This window comes from Ylistrum balloti, unplaced genomic scaffold (assembly GCF_031769215.1).
Source record: "Ylistrum balloti isolate Yb309-2 unplaced genomic scaffold, AGI_CSIRO_Ybal_v1 Utg370450, whole genome shotgun sequence".
In the NCBI taxonomy this organism is placed as follows: Eukaryota; Metazoa; Mollusca; class Bivalvia; order Pectinida; family Pectinidae; genus Ylistrum; species Ylistrum balloti.
The window spans coordinates 3,259,111-3,278,400 of record NW_026782299.1 but is presented as its reverse complement, the minus strand read 5'-3'; the positions used below and the strand labels follow the sequence as shown (position 1 = coordinate 3,278,400).

Sequence of the window (19,290 nt, the reverse complement as noted above, 5' to 3'; positions counted from 1 at the left end):
TGTAAAATTGATTTTTCGAATGATAACGTCATATTACTAAGGACACAGTATATCCATGGTATCTATGTTGTATGTCGTCAAATAATCAAAATGGCCTGATGTTGTTACAAGCAACTTGAATCATCTGCTCTGACACATTAATATCATAGTCTTACGGTAAAATACTAGCAAATAGTTGATGTATATTTGAAGGAATGTGTTGTTATACTTTGTTATCAGAATCTTTAATCTCGAGGAAATCAAGAGCAGATATAGTCACTATTAATTACATATATTTTCCGTGGGTTGGAAATTCTTGCCAAGTCCCTGCAGAGGCATAGCAATAATGTATGCTTGTATGCTTAAACATACACTCGAATTCCATTGAGATATATTTGCCCTACTTTTTTAACCTTACTGCGCCCCTAGACCCCCTTAACCGGGGCTTCGCCCTTGGATCCTCTCTTGAAAGCATACACACTTAAAAATGTTTTGCTACGCCACTGCCCTGTAGGTAGTTTTTACTCTAAATTATCGACAGTTCTAATCAGTTTCCACTTTTCAAAAACTTCATTCGATGCATTATCATGCATATTTATTACTAACATTAGATGTTGGATTTTTACCTTGTTCCTTACGTTTGTACAAATGTCTACTCCAAATTCAAACATAGCAATTCTTATCTATATTCTTTTGGCTATTGCTGGGGATATCCATCCCAATCCCGGTCCTAAATCAAACAACAGTTCCATCATCCACTCATTAAATATTCTGCACTTAAATATCAGAAGCTTGAGAAACAAACTTGATTATATCCAAACACTGACTGATGACATAGATGTCCTTTGTCTGACAGAAACACATCTTGATAATACTGTTTCTAATGATCAAATTATAATAGATGGTTTTTGTAAGGAACCCTTTAGAAAAGATAGAAATATGTTTGGAGGTGGTGTAATAATGTACTATTCTTCTTCTTTAGTTGCAAAACGTCTAATTGATCTTGAATGTCTTAACGATGAAATTATATGGGCTCAATTTGTTTTTAAAGGTAAAATTTTTGTTATTGGTAATTTATATAGACCTCCTGATACAAGTAACTTGAACGGGCTGTGGCAACGTATAAATTTCTCTCTTGATCGGGCTTTTGAACTCACAAATAATGTTATTCTATTGGGAGATCTTAATATAGACTTTCTTAAACCTCTCCGAGGTGAACCTTCTACCATATTTACATCTTACAACTTAAAAAATATTATTACAGAACCTACCAGAGTCACGGCTGAATCTTCTTCTTTATTGGATCCAATTTTAATTAGTGACAGCGTGAATATTCTCTACTCGGAGGTTATAACTATCGATAGATCTATTAGTGATCATGATGCTGTCTTTGTTATTACTGATGTACCTAGTATTATAAACAAAGTGGTCAAAAGAAAGGTCTGGTTATATAATAGAACTGACACTGACGGACTTAGGAAATTTATTTCTGATATTCCATGGAATCACGCTTTGAATGAGTTAAATGATGTAAATGATAAGTGCGAATTTTTAACTACCAATATTTTAATTGCTGCAAACGTACTCATGATAAACCCTGGATGAACAACTCTGTACGTCATCAAATTAGAATAAGGGATAGATTAAAAAAACAATATATTCGAAGAGGTAGTAACTTTAATAAGAACAAATATAAAACTGCAAGAAATAAGGCTAATAATATGATTAAACGGGCCAAAGAATTTTTTTATGAAAATATTGATACTATCTTCAAATCGGGTGATCACAACAAAGTGTCAAATTACAGACCCATATCTCTTCTTAGCTGTATCGGTAAACTTTTTGAACGTGTGATATACAAACACATATATAACTTCCTTTTTGACAACAGTCTTGTCTACAAATTCCAGTCAGGTTTCTTGCCAAATCATTCTTGCACGCATCAACTTATCGAGTTGTATCATACCCTCCAACTTAGTTTAGAAAATTATGAGCATACTGCATTTGTCTTTTGTGATTTTTCTAAGGCATTCGACAGGGTTTGGCATATTGGTCTTCTTTATAAATTAGAAAAACATGGAATTAATGGTAAACTTCTTCAATGGCTTTCGAGTTATCTTTCCAATAGAACCCAATCTGTCTTTATAAATGATTCTCGCTCTACTGTTATGAATACCTCTGCAGGAGTTCCTCAAGGTTCTGTTCTAGGGCCTCTACTTTTTCTAATCTATATAAATGATATCTACACAGAACTTACATCTTTATCACGCTTGTTTGCAGATGACACATCACTCTCCTACTCTTCTCGTAATATAGCAGACATAGAAATAGCCGTTAATACTGATCTGAGAAAATTAGAAAAATGGTCGAAAGATTGGCTAATGTCTTTTAATCCACACAAAACAGAAATAATGATAATATCTAACACACGACCTGATCACCAACCACAATTTATTTTTAACAATACTTATATAGAACTTACAGATCATCACAAACATTTAGGAGTCATACTGAGTAATGATGGATCATGGAATAAACACGTAGAAGAAGTTACTAAAAAGGTATCTAAATATATAGCAACTTTACGTAGGTTAAAATTAATTCTAAACAGGCACACTTTAGAAAAAATGTATCTCACATACATAAGGCCATTATTAGAATACGCCTGTGAAGTTTGGGATAATTGTGGAGTTAATATGTCATCAAATATTGAAAAAAATCAATTAGAGGCAGCCCGAATTGTGACTGGTTTACCCATTTATACTAGATCTGACTTTCTACTAAATGAAACGGGCTGGGAAGAACTTAAATTACGACGTCAACATCGCAAGTTATCTCTTTTTTTATAATATAATTAATGGGATCGCACCATCTTTCCTCACTGACTTTATCCCTGAACATATTGGTAATCTCACTAGGTATCACTTACGAAATGCAGATCAGTTACGACAACCAACTTATCGTCTTCAATCTATGTGTAACTCTTTTTTTCCTTCTACAACTGAACTCTGGAATAGATTAGATGAATCTTTAAAAACGGCTGGTTCACTAAAATTGTTTAAAACCAAACTACGTCCAAAAAACTCCAACAAGCTTAAATCGTGTTTCCTATCATATGGCCCCCGTCAACTGAATATTCTTCATTGTCGTTTAAGAAATAGGGCAAGCTCACTCAACTATGACCTATCCAGAGCCAATCTCATGAACTCAGCATCTTGCTCCTGCGGACATCCCTCTGAAGATTCCTTTCATTATTTAATTCATTGTTCGAACTACATTCAAATTCGTAACACCCTGTTCACCGAACTGTCGTGGTATCAGGGTGATATCTCGATAGATGTACTTTTAAATGGAGACGTACGACTAAGTTCAGCTGAAAACTCACTTTTAGCTAGAGCTGTTCAAAAAATTATTGATGCCTCTGGGCGATTTGGCTAGTTTCTGCATTTCTTCCTTTGTACTATATATTCCCTTTTTCCTTCCTCACCTATCCTCCTTTCTTCTTTACATCCTTCTTTTTTTTGTTTCAATGAAAAATATTATGATTCAATATATTGTTACATTGCTTGTAGTTAAGTATTGTTTTACCATCCATGTAATGGAGAGGGCTTAATAAGTTGGAAAAACTTGTGCCCAATCCAATTGTACAAAGTTTTGCAATAAAATAATTATTAAATCACTGCCCTGTGTCATTATAATACATATGTATTGAGCGTAGGATGGAAATCAAATTTTAAAAAAGAATATTAAATTGCGTTCATTACTAAAATCATGTAGATATGGTCATATTTGTGGAATTGACTTAAATCATTGAATCATTTTCATATTCTTCTCTGTCTCTGTTGAGTTGTGGGACCTACATATCTCAGTGTCGTGAAGATCTTGTTTTTGCAATGTCTACCTTGTTTGGTGGATAATCGGACACTGGTTGTTTGTACTACAGATTGATTGTATCTCTCGCAGATTTAAATGTATTTATTCTAAATACATGTATATGACTATATCTCATACAACTGCGTATATCATTTACATGTATGTCTGTACTTATCGTGGACTTGAACGTTATGTATCAGAATTTTATATAAGATTTTCACAAAAAATACTGCATTAATCAGTATCACTTAATGAAGAAAAAGGCACATTATTAACAAGTTATGTAAAGAGGGAGGTGTGTGTACAAAGATGCTTCAATTCAGGACGCATAAAAATATGTCAAAAATAGAAAAAACATATGAAAAACAAATGTAAATCACATTTAAATCTAAAGCAAAAACTGAATGTAATGTTCTACAATGTCTGATCTAATTGCCATGCCATTCATTTGCTAAAACAATATCTACATTGTTCTTTACATTGTTTGGAGAGACGAATCAAAGATTGTACAAAAGACACAAAAGTGAAAAAAAAAAACACCATTTAAAACAAATTTAGATAAGATTCAGTATAGCCAAAATGAATTAAACTGCATCATACAGCCGTTTCGTTCTTCTAGGATTCGTCAGTGATGCTAAGGGCCTAAATGCTAAACTTAGGAGGCAATCGAGGAAAATCTGAAATTGATCGAAAGAAATACCAGAATCAAAGAAGGTTCATCAGAACCATTATTCAGTAGTTTTTTAATTTCTGCATTTCTGATTATGTTATCAGAACATCGAGTAAGGTTATGTGTTAATTCTGAATCGTGTCATTATTCTGATTTATCATGATACGAAAAACCCAATTTCGAAGACTGAAAAAAACAAAACAAAACAAAACAGGCGATATAGCACCATTTAATCCACATATAGATAGTATACAATAGAACCAAACAATAAATTAATCTCTAGGACTCGTCAAATGTAAGACACAGTTTACCCCATTATATCGTTGTTGTTTTGAAATGCACTATTCAGATGAGTGGACTAGCTTATCTTTACTTTCTATTCAGTATCCTAAAATGTTTAAACTGATAGTTAATTATTTCATTGTGTATATGGTAACCGTAAGTCTTTTAAGCGCTTTTCGTGCCGAACATATATCGTTAAATTTGATTGCGCTGATCGCAGTTACTTTTAATTCATTTTATCATTATCTCAAAATCTTTACAGGCAATAGTGTACAGAGATATACAATAGAAAGTATATTAGATACACAGCAGAAGTAATGTAGTGGGCATGCGTGAATATATAGAGAGAATAAAGTATCGTACTTTTAGATAATTACTCAATACGTAGCGGTAATCATGTTTTAGCGCTATTCGTGGCGAACATAAAACGCTAAAATATGACAGCGGTAATTGCAATCTCTGTATGTTGATTATATCGGAATGATTGAGGTTGCCCTAACTGATCATTGTCCTAACTTCCTTATTCGTGATGATACATTGACATTTGCTTCCGACAGATTGTGTATGGTTGCAGTATAACTTGACGTATTCATTTTTGAATTTGAAATCATTAGATGCACTAACCAAAATAAGATATTTCTTAATTAACTGTTCAATTAAAAATATATGCTTTGTAATTCAGTATTCATAATATTCCGTGTCCGTTTGTGCTGAAGAAATAAAACTTGTCATCTCTTCATGAATGTTTAAATATACTGAAAACATCTTCATTTGATAAGCTCTGTGAAATTGTATATTCGGGAAGGACAAGAACCCGGATAGGCGTTAAAAGGATTTTAAATGCTAACACAAATTTTCATGTCAAACGTAGAAAAAAGAGAAATGCTATGGTGTATATTTGCTTTAAGAATAGTGAATTACGTATTTCATATATATTTATGAAAATGAACATTTATCATATTAAATCAACACGTTTTGCTACAGCCACGCCCACTTCTGATAATATAAAACAAGGTTTTATCTTAGGTGATCGTTAGAAGGTTCATGTAGACTTAAATTCTCCTTTTTCACTCCGGAGAGGAACTCATCTATCATTTGCAGTCCTGACATTTATGGGAATAAAAGTGACGTACACTGTACTGTTTTTATTACATGCAGAACATATCTCGACACATTCTTCCTGATGCAATGTCAAATCAACTCTGGTAAAGTTATATAAATGTTGAAAATACTTAATATTGACATATCCTTCTCCTGTCTGATATCAAGTGCCTGTGAGTATTCGAACGGAGTCTGCACGTCGACTGAACATGTCCATTTCTTTTTGGCAGCATCAGTACATAGATTGAATGTAGGTCCCTACGGACAGTTGTACCTAAGTATCTCGAAATTGATTTTAACATTTTTTCCAGACATATCACTGGTAACATCAAGTACCTTAATAATGAAAGATAAGAGGCGAGAGACATAAATAGATTAACAGCTGTAAGTGGTTTTACCTGCATCATGAACACGTGCTAAAACCATTTTCTTAGTATGGTATCAGTATGTCCAAAGACGTCACAATAATGACCATGTGATCGATCACACATTACATTTGCTGTACATTTTAGAATAAATGTAAATCATCTTTTAGATCGTATGGGGAGGAATTTTAAAGTCCGGTTTTATCACTTCCATTGTCATTATTTTACTAGTGTATTTAAATCAGTAATTTGTAACTGCTGTCATGTAAAAAATGAAGATTGATAAGTTTATCAATGTTATCGCTATGCAGATAAGTCACTAAAGCTGGCGATGTTATTTTTCTAAATATAACTGAATATTTATTAAACATTTTAACTATTGTTTCATAAAGAATTCCTAAATGGTTTTAAACAAGGAAAATCGCCAATTTCCACTCTAATTATAGTATGGTATGAATAAATTTTAATGACTGGATTTCATTCAAATTGGAAATGATCGGGAAATACAACTTGTTTTCTAATAAATCTATGAAGGGTAGGAGAGTCACATTTTCATCTTTAGAAAAAATCTTGAAATGGATATCGAGGATATTACCATATAGCTTAAAGGCATACATAATGTTAGGAAAAGTAAGAAAACATCATCTTTTTTATCCCAGGCCGATGACAGGCTATCCATATTTAGACAAATACATGTCCGATCTTTACCTATGTAGATGAGAATGTGTTCTACAATTTATGACCTTTCAATTAGTATGTGTGGTCGACTGTCATCCTTGAGGATTTGTTCAAATGATAAGTGATACGTGAGTGATTCATACCTGTTTACGGCTATTTGATATTCTTTGTAAAGATAAAACATCTTACATGTTTAGTGTACACACGTCCAATTACAGTTTCTGTAATCCTTTTTGATTTCATTTTAACTCACATTTATCATTTCGTCTATACGTTTATGTCATTTGTTCTGACACGTGTTTGTCAGCAGGCCATGCTTTTTACACAGTGGATTTTCCATCCGTTTTTTTCCCGATGTATTTATTTCTATAAAACGTAAATACATGATTGATGGATTTTATTGTTCGCAAACGTTTCCCCTTTCCCACTTCTTTACTATTTGTCAAAGCGCTCACATCTTTTAAACCGTTCTAATAAGAAACTAAACTTTAAGATAAGCAATCAAAGTAATGGTATTTCAGAGATACAAAAAATAATGATAAACTGCCTTGTGAAGAATTGTACAAAGACAGACAATTAAAAAACTTATTTCAACACCAATAAAGAGTAAAATGTAGCAGGTACAGTTGTTTCCTCCTTCTACGTCTCGTCAGTGATTAAAAGGTGACGGAGGAAAATCCAAGTTGACTATGCTTTAAAGCGTTGTGTACAAGACAACAAATTTTTACATATACATATATATATTTACTTGGAGTCGTTATTTCTTATAAGCCGTGTGCCATGTCTTTCCGTTGTAGGTTCATCGACGCCTCCGGCTCCATAGCTTTGCCCTACATAGATAGGAGGCCTTCTGTGGGTGTACGTTATCGACTCAACGATATTATAAAAAAAAGTAGTGTGTTAGAGTTTGATAAAATGAAAAAAGAAAATTCCTGTCGTTCTTGTCAAAATCATATTACGATTGTCCGTTTTACGTTTTAGATTAATGATCTGTATTTTGTAAGTTATATCTATTTCTTTGCTAATGGTATAGGTAACCTTTCCATCAAACCCCACAGGTAAATGATTAGGGAAGTGTTTATCTTGTAACACACGCTATAATATACTTAGACAGAGCAGTTTACATCAAATCTCGGAAATACTTATTCGTTCGATTCGTTACGATCGTATTACAGTAGACTGTCGTACATCCGTTTCTTCTAAATGGCAAGTACACGAGGAACCTGACGTAAGGATGAAAAGGACAGTCACGTCAATGTTTTTGTCACAATCCATTAACCTGGACAGGGATACATGCGTTGACAGTCTAGTGACTGAACCGGATCTCTGGGTTTTTTCCTTTCTGGATTATTAGAGTCGTCTAAAACAAACATTACGTTAAGCCAAGTCAGTTTGTGATGACCTACACCCGTAGTAAACGGTACACACGAACTTATCTTAAGGCTAACGAAGTGAATACGTTTAATTACCGGATTAGATGATCATCAGTGATCATTCGATCAATTTTAAACAGACATCATGCAGTGGATTGATATATTTTTTCGTTCTTTAAAAATTCTATTGATGTGTTGTGGGGTTGTGATTACAGAAACAACTATATCGTCATCAAACAAAACAGAGTATTTAATGACAACAGCGCCCAGTATGATTTCCAAAGATATTCTCCTTCCGGTTGGTTGGGAAGGTATGTGTGCTTTAGAGAATATCAATGGAACCAATGCCTATTTTAATTGTGTCATTGGTACTGAGAATTCCGGCATGTGGCGCCTCGACACTCTACGAGACTGGATAGTGACGTCATCATTCCAGTACCATTTTCATCTTCATTGTTCTGATTGGTCCAACGTGTCCATTCCTTGGCCGGTAAAGGCATTGCACCTGATCAGTTTGGAGGTCAGGGAGTGTTTAATCACTGATTTCCTGTCGGAATCGTCATTTAAAGATCCGTCCACAACAGGCATTGTTGACCAACTAACTGATTTGAAATTCGTCGACAGTCAAATATTAATCAATATTTTCAAACTTATTAATTACATGAACAATATTGCTAGTATGTCGAAAGATTTCATTTGCGGACATGAAGATACCATTGTTGACGTTGCTCTTCGAAACATCACATATACATTCGATGAAACCAATATGATGGATTTCTTAGCTTCTTTTGACGAGGAGGAAGAAAGTGCACTAAATGTATCCACGCCTGCTCCGGAAAATTTCGGAAGTAAAATAATAGATGCAGGAAAAACGTTCTTGGACGAAAATAGAAAAATACAACACAAATGTGACTATTCTAAACTTAAATATATCGACCAAAGCATAAGTGCTACCAAGTCAAGATATCATATTGATGTTTTGACAGAAAATTCTTTTTTCAAGGAAGTCCGTATATATAATATGTCACGAACAAGAATGAGTTTATTGAATTCGAGATTCAAAACATGGTGGATGGATTTTCCTAAATTGGAATATCTGGATCTGTCTTACAATTTAATCGATACTTTTGACGTTGACCCATCTGCAACTGCTTGGGACTTACCACTGCTTCATGTCAATGTTAGCCATAACAATATTACTAGGATAAACACTAATTTCATCTCTAAATTAGCCAAACTTTCGTCGGTAATGATCCTAAACCTTGAAGGGAATCCATTTCATTGTGACTGCAGCCCCGACATGGAAAGTGTTGTTGACCTTGTACAAAATAATGACGTCTGGAACAATAAGTTATACTCACCATATGCGTACATTCGTAATTTAAAATGCGCTACTCCCAAAAGTGCTAAAGGAAAAACGTTTTTAAGTTTGACACGAACCGATCTGTCGTGTGAGATAACGTCATATGCACCGATCATCATTTTAAGTGTCGTAGTTGTGTTTCTCGTCGTTTTGATCATTGTAATGACACGATACCGACGTGAAATTCAAATTCTAACATACACAAGGTTCCATCTGGTATTGCCTTGTCAACCACGCGAGAGCTATCAAAATAAGATGTATGATGCTTTTGTGTCATATAGTAGTGAAAACGAAGGTTGGGTGATAAAAACATTTCAAGCTCTTGAAGAAGAAGAAAATAATAAAGGATTCAATGGATACAAGTTCCGATTTTGTCTCCATCAACGGGATTTCATTGCTGGCAAAACTATATTTGATAATATCATTGACAGTGTAGAAGCAAGTCATCACACTGTTATCATACTTTCCAAATATTTTCTCAACAGTCACTGGTGTATGTATGAGTTCCAGGAAGCCTTTCAGCAAAGTATCATGGAGAGGAAACGACATTTAATTGTGGTACTTATGGAAGATATCCCCGATGATGAAATGCCAAAAGAATTAAAACGGTGTCTGAAGACGTTTACCTACATTAGGAAGGACGATGCTATTTTCCATGATCGCCTTATATATGCTTTAGCCTTTAAGGGTCGAAAACCAGTCGCAGATGCTCTACCTGAGCCGGAAACTCCAACAATAACAATGGAGGACAAGTTGAGTGAAATAAACGGATTTTACAATATAGGGTTGGAACCTGATCATGTGACGGTGTAAATGAGATTTTGTTTTTTACTCTCAACGGGTTTTTATTTTTCGCTATTTTCGAAGTTGTCATAAAATCGCAAAAAACACCTTCTTTAATTTATCAATTATTTCAAGAAGCTGTGAGCTGTTTCATGACTTCTGTTTAAATACATTCATTTTGCTTCACACGTTTGTTAAAATCGCGAAAGTTTGAATTATGAAAGTATAATGTTATCAAAATAGGATAATTCATTGTTAACATTCTTTATATATTGTGTGACACAGGTAGTTAAATATGAAAATCCGGGGAAAACGGCCGATCGCTTCTGATAATCTTTATATTCAAATTTTCAAGATTCCTTTTGAATAAATGCTGAAACGATTAAAAAGTTTACTATGATCAATTTTTCAATCAACCGAAATTGAAGTAGATATCCACGTGCCATTCAATGTTTATTGAGATGATAAAGAAACAAGTTTGTTCAGCATGCTTATGAAGCAGACGAATCTAAAAAAAACAAAACATAATGTAAATGTACATATTTTAACGGTTATTTTATTTTAGTAAATTAGTGGTTCTTGTCAAAGCATTTTGCATTAAAATCTGATTGCTCAAACAGCAATTTACATAATCACGCTGCTTGTGCAAATTTGTCAAAATGAGAAAACGGCCTAAAACTCAATTGCGCTTAATTATGTACATTTACGGTAAATTATAATTTTTGTATCTAACGAACTCAATCTTGAGGCTATTACATGCTTTTGATAATTATTATAATGCCTATATAAAACTCTTGTCTAGGTGCAGTGAAAAAAAGCCAGAATCTGTTAATGCATGCTCTAAATTAATAATTGATAATTTCTTATACATTTGATTGGTGCGAGCTTCTGGTAATCTACTGATAGGTCAGGTGATATGTGTATCTATATATTACTACTTCCATCAAAAGAAAAACTATAACGTTAATGAACGCAACTAACAAGGGCATGAGAAAGTTGTATATATTACTTTAACCTGCAGTCGGCCAGACCCAAATGGTGTTTCTTAGGTAAGACACATCTTCCCATCAACGGAACATCAATTAAAAAAAAACTAGGACAAAATATGACATTCACAGAGAAACATTTTTCTTGTTAGTTTTATGTTCGTTGATTACTTTAATCGTTTTATCTCTTTTTGGTTGATTTTAAAACATTTTGGACCAAGTTGCTCAAAGATTGTACAAAAGGCACACAAGTGAATACCATTGGAGCCAAGAAATCAATTAAGCTTCTCTCATACAGCTGTTTCTTCCTTCTAGGATCTTCAGTGATGCTAAGGGCTAAATGTTGAAGCCTAGGAGGCGACTAAGAAAATCCAAATTGATCAAAACTAAAATCAAAATAGAAATAACCAAATAAATCTCTTAATTTTCATATAGCAGATAATTTTAGAACAACGCCCTTTGTATGTGTATATCTACTTTCACTAATCAAAGTTTGGTAAAGATTATTCAGGGCAAGGGATTCTTTTTGAAACTTTTAAGTTGACACCCAAAATATCAATCTTACCTTCCTCAATAAATCTACAGCTGGTAAGTGGTAACAAATGCTCCAAAAACTTGTCATTTTATGTCTTGAAAATGTTCAATAACCATAAATAATTATAACATGGCAGTTGAAGCCAGACATTAACCTCCATTTCCTGTTTAGAAGTTCTATGTGTTGATTTTTAAAATATTTTGTTCTAGGTTTATAAATTTGTTTTTGTATTAAGTTTTTGTTGACATGATGGTGTTTCTGTATTTTCTTAGCTGCTTTCATCAATACACTTCAAGAGAAACCTTTATTTTACAACGACCCAATGTGCTGAACAGGATTTCAGTATTAAGTTGAAATGTTGTAGTCAACGACGAACATTGTCAGATTTTTATGCACTAACGTTTATCTAACCTCATTTTGTTATATATGCTATATGCATGTTTTAGATTATAAGATCTATTTTATGATGCATAACATGAAATTGTATTTCTGGTAAGTCGAGGATCTTTTAATCCAATTTTGATAGCGCGAAGACCTCGTTTGAATTCTTTATCTAGTGCTTGCCAAAACGCCCATTTATATGAAACAGAAAAAATGTTATTCTGAAGTTAAAGAAAATAGCTCCAACAACTTTCGGAGAAGTATTGCTGAAGTTCGCGCAAAGTTATTAATTTCCCTAAAACGGGAAAATTCATTTGTTATAATCTTACAACACTAAATTTTGATGATTAACTCCTTCAAATTTTATTTATTAAATGCATAGACAGTTATTACATAAACTACTATAATCATTTAGAATGGCATGCTTATTTCATCCATACTGACAAAACTTTCTTTCCAGGAAAATGAAAAATAAGAGTGACGTAGCTTCGCGGTTAAATCACATAATAGTGCATACTTATCAAAAGTATCGTGAAGAAAGGTGTATAAAGTTCATTTTCTGCATGCCACAATGTTGTTGTTGTTGTTGATATGTTAAAACTGATTGAAGCGTAGCACTGCAACGCCAGTATATCAGAAATGTGTATAAATTGATGGATTCTAAGCATAATAGTATTTCATACATTTCAAAAGTTGTTAAGTACATCGTCAAACAACATGGCAATAAATGAGGCTCACAGTACATCACTAATAATTAGAAAATTAAGAATGTTACAGTTTATGATATTTTTAGCTCAGCTGTATATTTGTCTGTAAAAAACCAATACAAGATAACAATGGTTCAATTGGCGCTCAAAGAGATAAAATTACTTCTTAGTCAGTACATAGAGGCGAGATATTTGTGTGCTATTGATGACACAAAGTAATTACGTTCTTGAACATCTGATATTTGCCATTTCAATGTAATAAATATATGTAAATTTTGCAGTTTTTTTTTTATTTTGCTGTCGTTGTAAAAGTCTAAAGTGTACAGATTCAGTCTTTTGTGTGGACACTGTATTCCCTTGTTTCAAGTATATTTTTTTTAAAATATCTGGCTATATCATAATTTAAATAATTAATGTGATAAATATTGCATATCAATGTGTCAATCTACCTTACTTACAGATGATATTATTCAATAAAGCTGTACAGATATATATTAATTACATACATATGTAATTTTGTATAAATCATCTTTTTACGAATATATTTTAAAATGTAAATAAAGTTATTAAAATGATACTGAATTCTATTGTTTTTTTAAAATGCTGATGTAATGTATAATAAATTCATTTATAAGTTGTTTTCTCTTTGCTTTATCTGATTTATCGCTCATGTTTTCAATACTTTTTTCCATATCATTGTCAGTATTTGTAAATAAAACAACTCCACAGACATCTTAAACTAAAAACCAACCCTTTGATTGAAGTATCACGTAATATATATTATCGTCAGTATTTGTATATATATGTATAACAACTATACAGACACCTTATACTAAAAACCAACCCTTTGATTGAAGTATCACGTAATATATATCATCGTCAGTATTTGTATATATATGTATAACAACTATACAGACACCTCATATATAGAAAAAGCTTTGGTTGAAGTATCACGCAAGACATATATATTAAAACTATATTAAAGTCTAACGATTTACCTGAGTATATTGTGAACTAAGGTATGTCTGACATAAGTAGATTTATTGTAATGTCCAGTTTCTGACGTCAGTATAACTAGGATGACGGACTTTATTAAAGCGTGATCCTTTAGATTATTTCCTCAGGTAAACGACTCTTGTTTTCATAGGATGTCATATCACTCACGTCAATTAAATGAATGGTTTTTTCCCTCAGAAACGGTCTAAAATCTGGATACATCTAGTGAATAAATCAGGAATTTGTAATTACATTTGTATCCTTTCAATTAATATGCTATTTATCAAAACACTTTCGACTGAAAGCAAGATACATAAATCATATTTCATGATACTATAAATTAATAGAAAGCCATTTTGTATAAAACTGTAACGAATTTTCAGTTACGTTGTCTTTCCAGTATAACAGTAAAGGAACTTAAACACTTTTAATACACAGGGATCTAGGTAGCGTGTTGAATGGCTTCTTCACAATCCTTTATAGCAGAAAGTCGGTAAATATTTCTAAAATTATGGTAAGTTTTTTAAAAAGATGTTTATATCAACACGATTAACAAAAACATCAAAAGCACCAGATTTTTAATGTAATCATAATCCAAACTGATATTTAACAAACATTGGGAAGATATCAATTAGGAAGGCAGATTTACACGAAGATTAAGTAGAAGGAAAATAAAGCCAGGTGTTCCGGTACGGTAAGCGTCTTATTTTGTTTCATCGACTATACTAACTATATAAATCTTGGTCAGTCCAAGTAAGTAATGTTAAGTTCTCAAATGAAAACAGAGTATACAAGAACGGAACCATCAGACAACGTAACGAGTATAAAAGTATAAAAAGAAACTTATCTGTAATATTCAACAACCAGCAGCTTTGAAACTCTGGTTTATGAGTTTGTCAGTTGACATCTTGCGTGAAAATCGTGATATCAAGATAAGAACACTTGAATATCGAATGAACTGTAACTGGTTAACACCATACGCTTCAAGCGCATGTTGTCTAAAAACTTTCGTCGACGTAAAAGATATCGATAAACAGATGATGTAGAAGTGTCTGTTGTGTGGATACATACCATGAACATCGCCAATAAATCTCTTTGTTCTTATACTACAAGACATCGTCAATATATATCTGATAAGAAAATCAATGGCCTTCACAACGTCTTTGTGGCTGTTTTGAACTCTCCGATAAATTCAGCCTGATAGGAAAACAAGTCAGCCTAGGGAGGGGCATCATGAAAATGACAATTATTCTTAAGGTATTATGATATATCACAAGTTTATACAAAGATCACATATTAGAACAGCTTGTATACGCTTGCTACCTATATCAAATAATTTCAGTTAGGGTTTTTAGGAGATAATAGAGAAAATTAACAATCTGTAAGAAAGATGGGCCTACCAGCAATACCAATTTCGTATAGAGGTCGCTCAATCGTTTGCTTTCACATTTAATCCAAATTAATCGACGAAGCACTTGCTTAATTAGACAATTACATACTTAATGTACTATAATATGAATGCCGATTGTCACAAAACAGATAAAACAGAAATATTTCAACAAAATAGGAAATTTCTAATCATAAACTAAATACCAAATACTTAAACAGTAACTATACTGATATTATTGATTTTTTAAGCATTTTATGACGAAAACGTCAATTTTTTGTGAACAAATGACATTTTGAATATTCAATCCATTAAAACTATTGGCATATAGCTTTAACTCTTACCCTAAACTGCTCATAGATCGAAACATCACCATTTAAAAAAGTGTTGATTTTTGTCTTTGATGTCTATTACACCAATTACTTCTAATAGGAGACCACCTTGTTACATTGTGAAACATTAGATACGATATGGTAGTTCGACGTTTTAAAAGCTGACGGCAAGAACTTTATTGATGACCAAGAGATTGGTGTGTTATAAGGATTATCATAGAAGAAAGCCAAACCATGAAGGCCAAAACGTTAGTGTTGATGATGATACGTGGTGAGACATTCCACTGTTATCCGTAGAGGTTTTTTAACGGCCGTCTATCCACGCAAAACGCACACTATATATGAATATGAGTTTCAATCAAAACTCGACAATATTGCTCAGGGGAGCAAAACACACACTCATCTGTCGTCACAAGCTGTGGTGTCCTTGGTCCTCACGTATTTGCTCACATCATCTCATTGGGAAATATCTTAACCCTAACGGTTGATATCCGCACCGATGAAAGAGAAATGTTGACTTTTCATCTACCTTCCAGATCAAAGGAAATCAAAAATGATATTTTGGAAATGTCACATATGTTGTCAAAGCAGAGATCTTTTCGTTTCTCCTGTCTGGATGATGCACATTGTGAAGTCAGGACTGGTTGGACAAGAAAAAAATTCTAAGAATTCTTTTTTTATTGTTCATCCTCTGTTGGCAGTGGAATTTACACTCCAAACCACGAGGATGTACTACTGGGGAAAATGAGGACGGGCATACCATGGTAATCCACTTTTTTAACATATCAATTTCCAGTATATCGAAAACATTTCATTCCATAGTAAAGGCAATTAAAAATAGCCATTGTTTCTTTGCTCCTTGGACGAAAATAGTTTACAAGGGAAAATATTTTGGAGCACAACACTGTGTTCTCTGAAGCATTTCATGCTTGACATCCATTGTCACGTTACAATGTTACGTGTTCAATTTGGTGATATAATTGATTCCAGATATTGCGGTCCAGTCTTTAGTTTTACCTGTTTTCGTATGTTAGTTTGTCAGGAAGTTCACAAGACTTATGCAATGGCGTGCTCCTGCAGAGTACCATTCCGTTTTCAAAGGAAAATATAGGTTCCCTACAAGGTAGGTTTATTTCCCGTCCATGATAATTACTTTTGTTGTACAGTCATTATATTGTTGTCAATGTCATTCAGTTAGGAACACGATTTGAATTGGTTTATTATGTCCTACATAGGGACGTCTGCTTATTTTCAGTGAAGCAAGTGGTCTGTGCCATATAGTCATATTTAGATTTGTGTGGGTCAGTATAATTTCGTATATAAGCTTACTCATGTCCAAAGTGTATATTGTACTCATTGGCAGTACATAAGTAAGGTCTATTAGATTTACGGTATATTCTAGTCAGATTGTGATATGCCAGTTCGCCTAGCCATAACCTGCAAATTTGAAACTCTGTTGAACTTCTGTCCATTAATGAATACTTGAAGATTGCGTTTATCTATCCAAAGAAGTAATCTAGTCAGTTAATTAAGTGATATTTGCACCTTTGTTTACTTCCGGTCAGTTTTGCATGAATATTCAAAGTACTGAAAACACTGAGAACGATCCTGTGGTTAGGTATGTTAGGAATAATGGTGTTCATAGTCACATTTGTACATATGTAGCATACTCTAATAGTGGTTTTGTATATCGTCTGTTGAAGTCTTCTACCTTCCTCCGGGGAGTTTGTGTAATAAACTCATTAAACATCACATCCATTATTCCGCAGAGTTTTGATAACAAGCTCCAGAGAAACTCCTGTAGCCATAAGAAGCGGAACTATTTGAAGTTAATGAGTATAACCCTGCCTAATGGTTACATTCTGGACACCGTAAGACCTTTTCCTGAAGATTACAAAAAGTCATCATGGATAGTCTCTCCTGGTTGGAGAAAGATGACAACGTCGTTGTTGATTGAGGGTATATGGATGTTTTGCCAAATTTAGAATAACGTGGTTTGACAACAAGCATGCCGTCATATCTAAAACCTGAACAGACTCAACATGACGATCTACAAGGTAACCTTCATAGGTCAATAACTAAATTTAGATGGGTTGTGGAGTCATTTGGACGATTCAAGCAACGGCTGCTTTTCAAATCACAACTTGCTTCCATCTATTTCATGGATGCCATTGAGGCATTTGTTAGAATAGTTACAACCTGTCTCAATGGAATCTGAGGACCAATATATGTTAGAACACAAGAGCAAGACACAAATGATAGGGCGCTGACTAGCAAAGTGAAAGAGCTCCTTATTGTTCACAATAATCTAGATCAGCGTGTAAAATGAGCCAGATCTTACCAGAAGTGCCAAATTACTATTTGTCAGACAAGATGCTACTACGGATAATTATGACTTTCCAAAGACATGGAATACCTTGGGACAGTATCCTGTGGTGCATACCAAATATCCTTGACAGCCGGCAACATAAGTGAGCAACTCAGTGCTGATGGTCTATGTGATCTGCGTCTATCGGCTCTCACGAGACATTATACGATAGCTGATCTACACGAGGCATCAGAGGAGTGTAAAGTACAATGTTTGGATCTGTCCAGCATGACACCTCTGACGCCATTAATCCCATAAAGGATTATTATTGACAATTTCCTACAGGACAGAGAACCATGGTGGGATATGTGCCCATTTAGCCTGTACCCATACTATTTAGGATACTATATACATATGAAAACTTTCGACTTGGAAAGTTAGATCTACAATACTGTACGATGTAGACCAATACTGCCATTGCTAGTCAGATTCTAGAACGAAGAAGCCATATTGGATTCTAGATTAAATGATTTAATGTGTGAACCAAGTTCAATTGATCATTTAGCATTCTTTTTAGAATAATGATTAAGCAGGTGCAAGAACATCTAATTTTTGTGGTTATTGGGAAATATGACGGTGACAGTTCCTTTCCACCACAGAATTTTTCAATTTCTACCCAAATAAGACTCAATGAAACTACTAAATGTGATCTATTTCATTTACCGATGAATTTGACCAAATTAACATTGCGAGTGCGTATGAATACAAATATTAGGTAAGGGGAGAAAACTCCCCAACTTCTACTAGACAGGCAATATACCACAAGTATGAGATTTAAAAACATCAGAATAAACATTAAAACACTATTGAAATCTATTAATAAAATTAGAAAAAATAATTCGGCAGACAATATGATCCTACATAGCATCAGTGTCTAAGTCAAGGATGTGCATTAGGTGTGTCGTATTTCCATAGTCTTACAGGAAAAGGTGGAGCTCAAAACTTTTTGATATCCCCTTGTATCAGTTATTGTTGTACTGAATTATTGTCAAACGGATGTTTTCATCCTTTAAGTTGGTGCACCTTTTTCATGATGACTTTAATGTCCAGGATTTATTATCAAAGTTTCACCTCTAATGCTTTAAGATGATCAACCAGGCGATATGATTTCAAAAAATAACTTTCTTTATT

The 19,290-nt window shown here is 33.5% G+C and overlaps 1 protein-coding gene across 1 annotated transcript; it reads left to right on the top strand.

The window, feature by feature from the left end:
- Positions 1 to 8,511: 8,511 nt before the first annotated feature.
- LOC132555037 (toll-like receptor Tollo) lies at positions 8,512 to 10,497 on the top strand. The gene has a single exon (XM_060219376.1). It carries the CDS (start codon positions 8,512 to 8,514, stop codon positions 10,495 to 10,497), a length of 1,986 nt encoding a protein of 661 aa, XP_060075359.1.
- Positions 10,498 to 19,290: the final 8,793 nt, after the last annotated feature.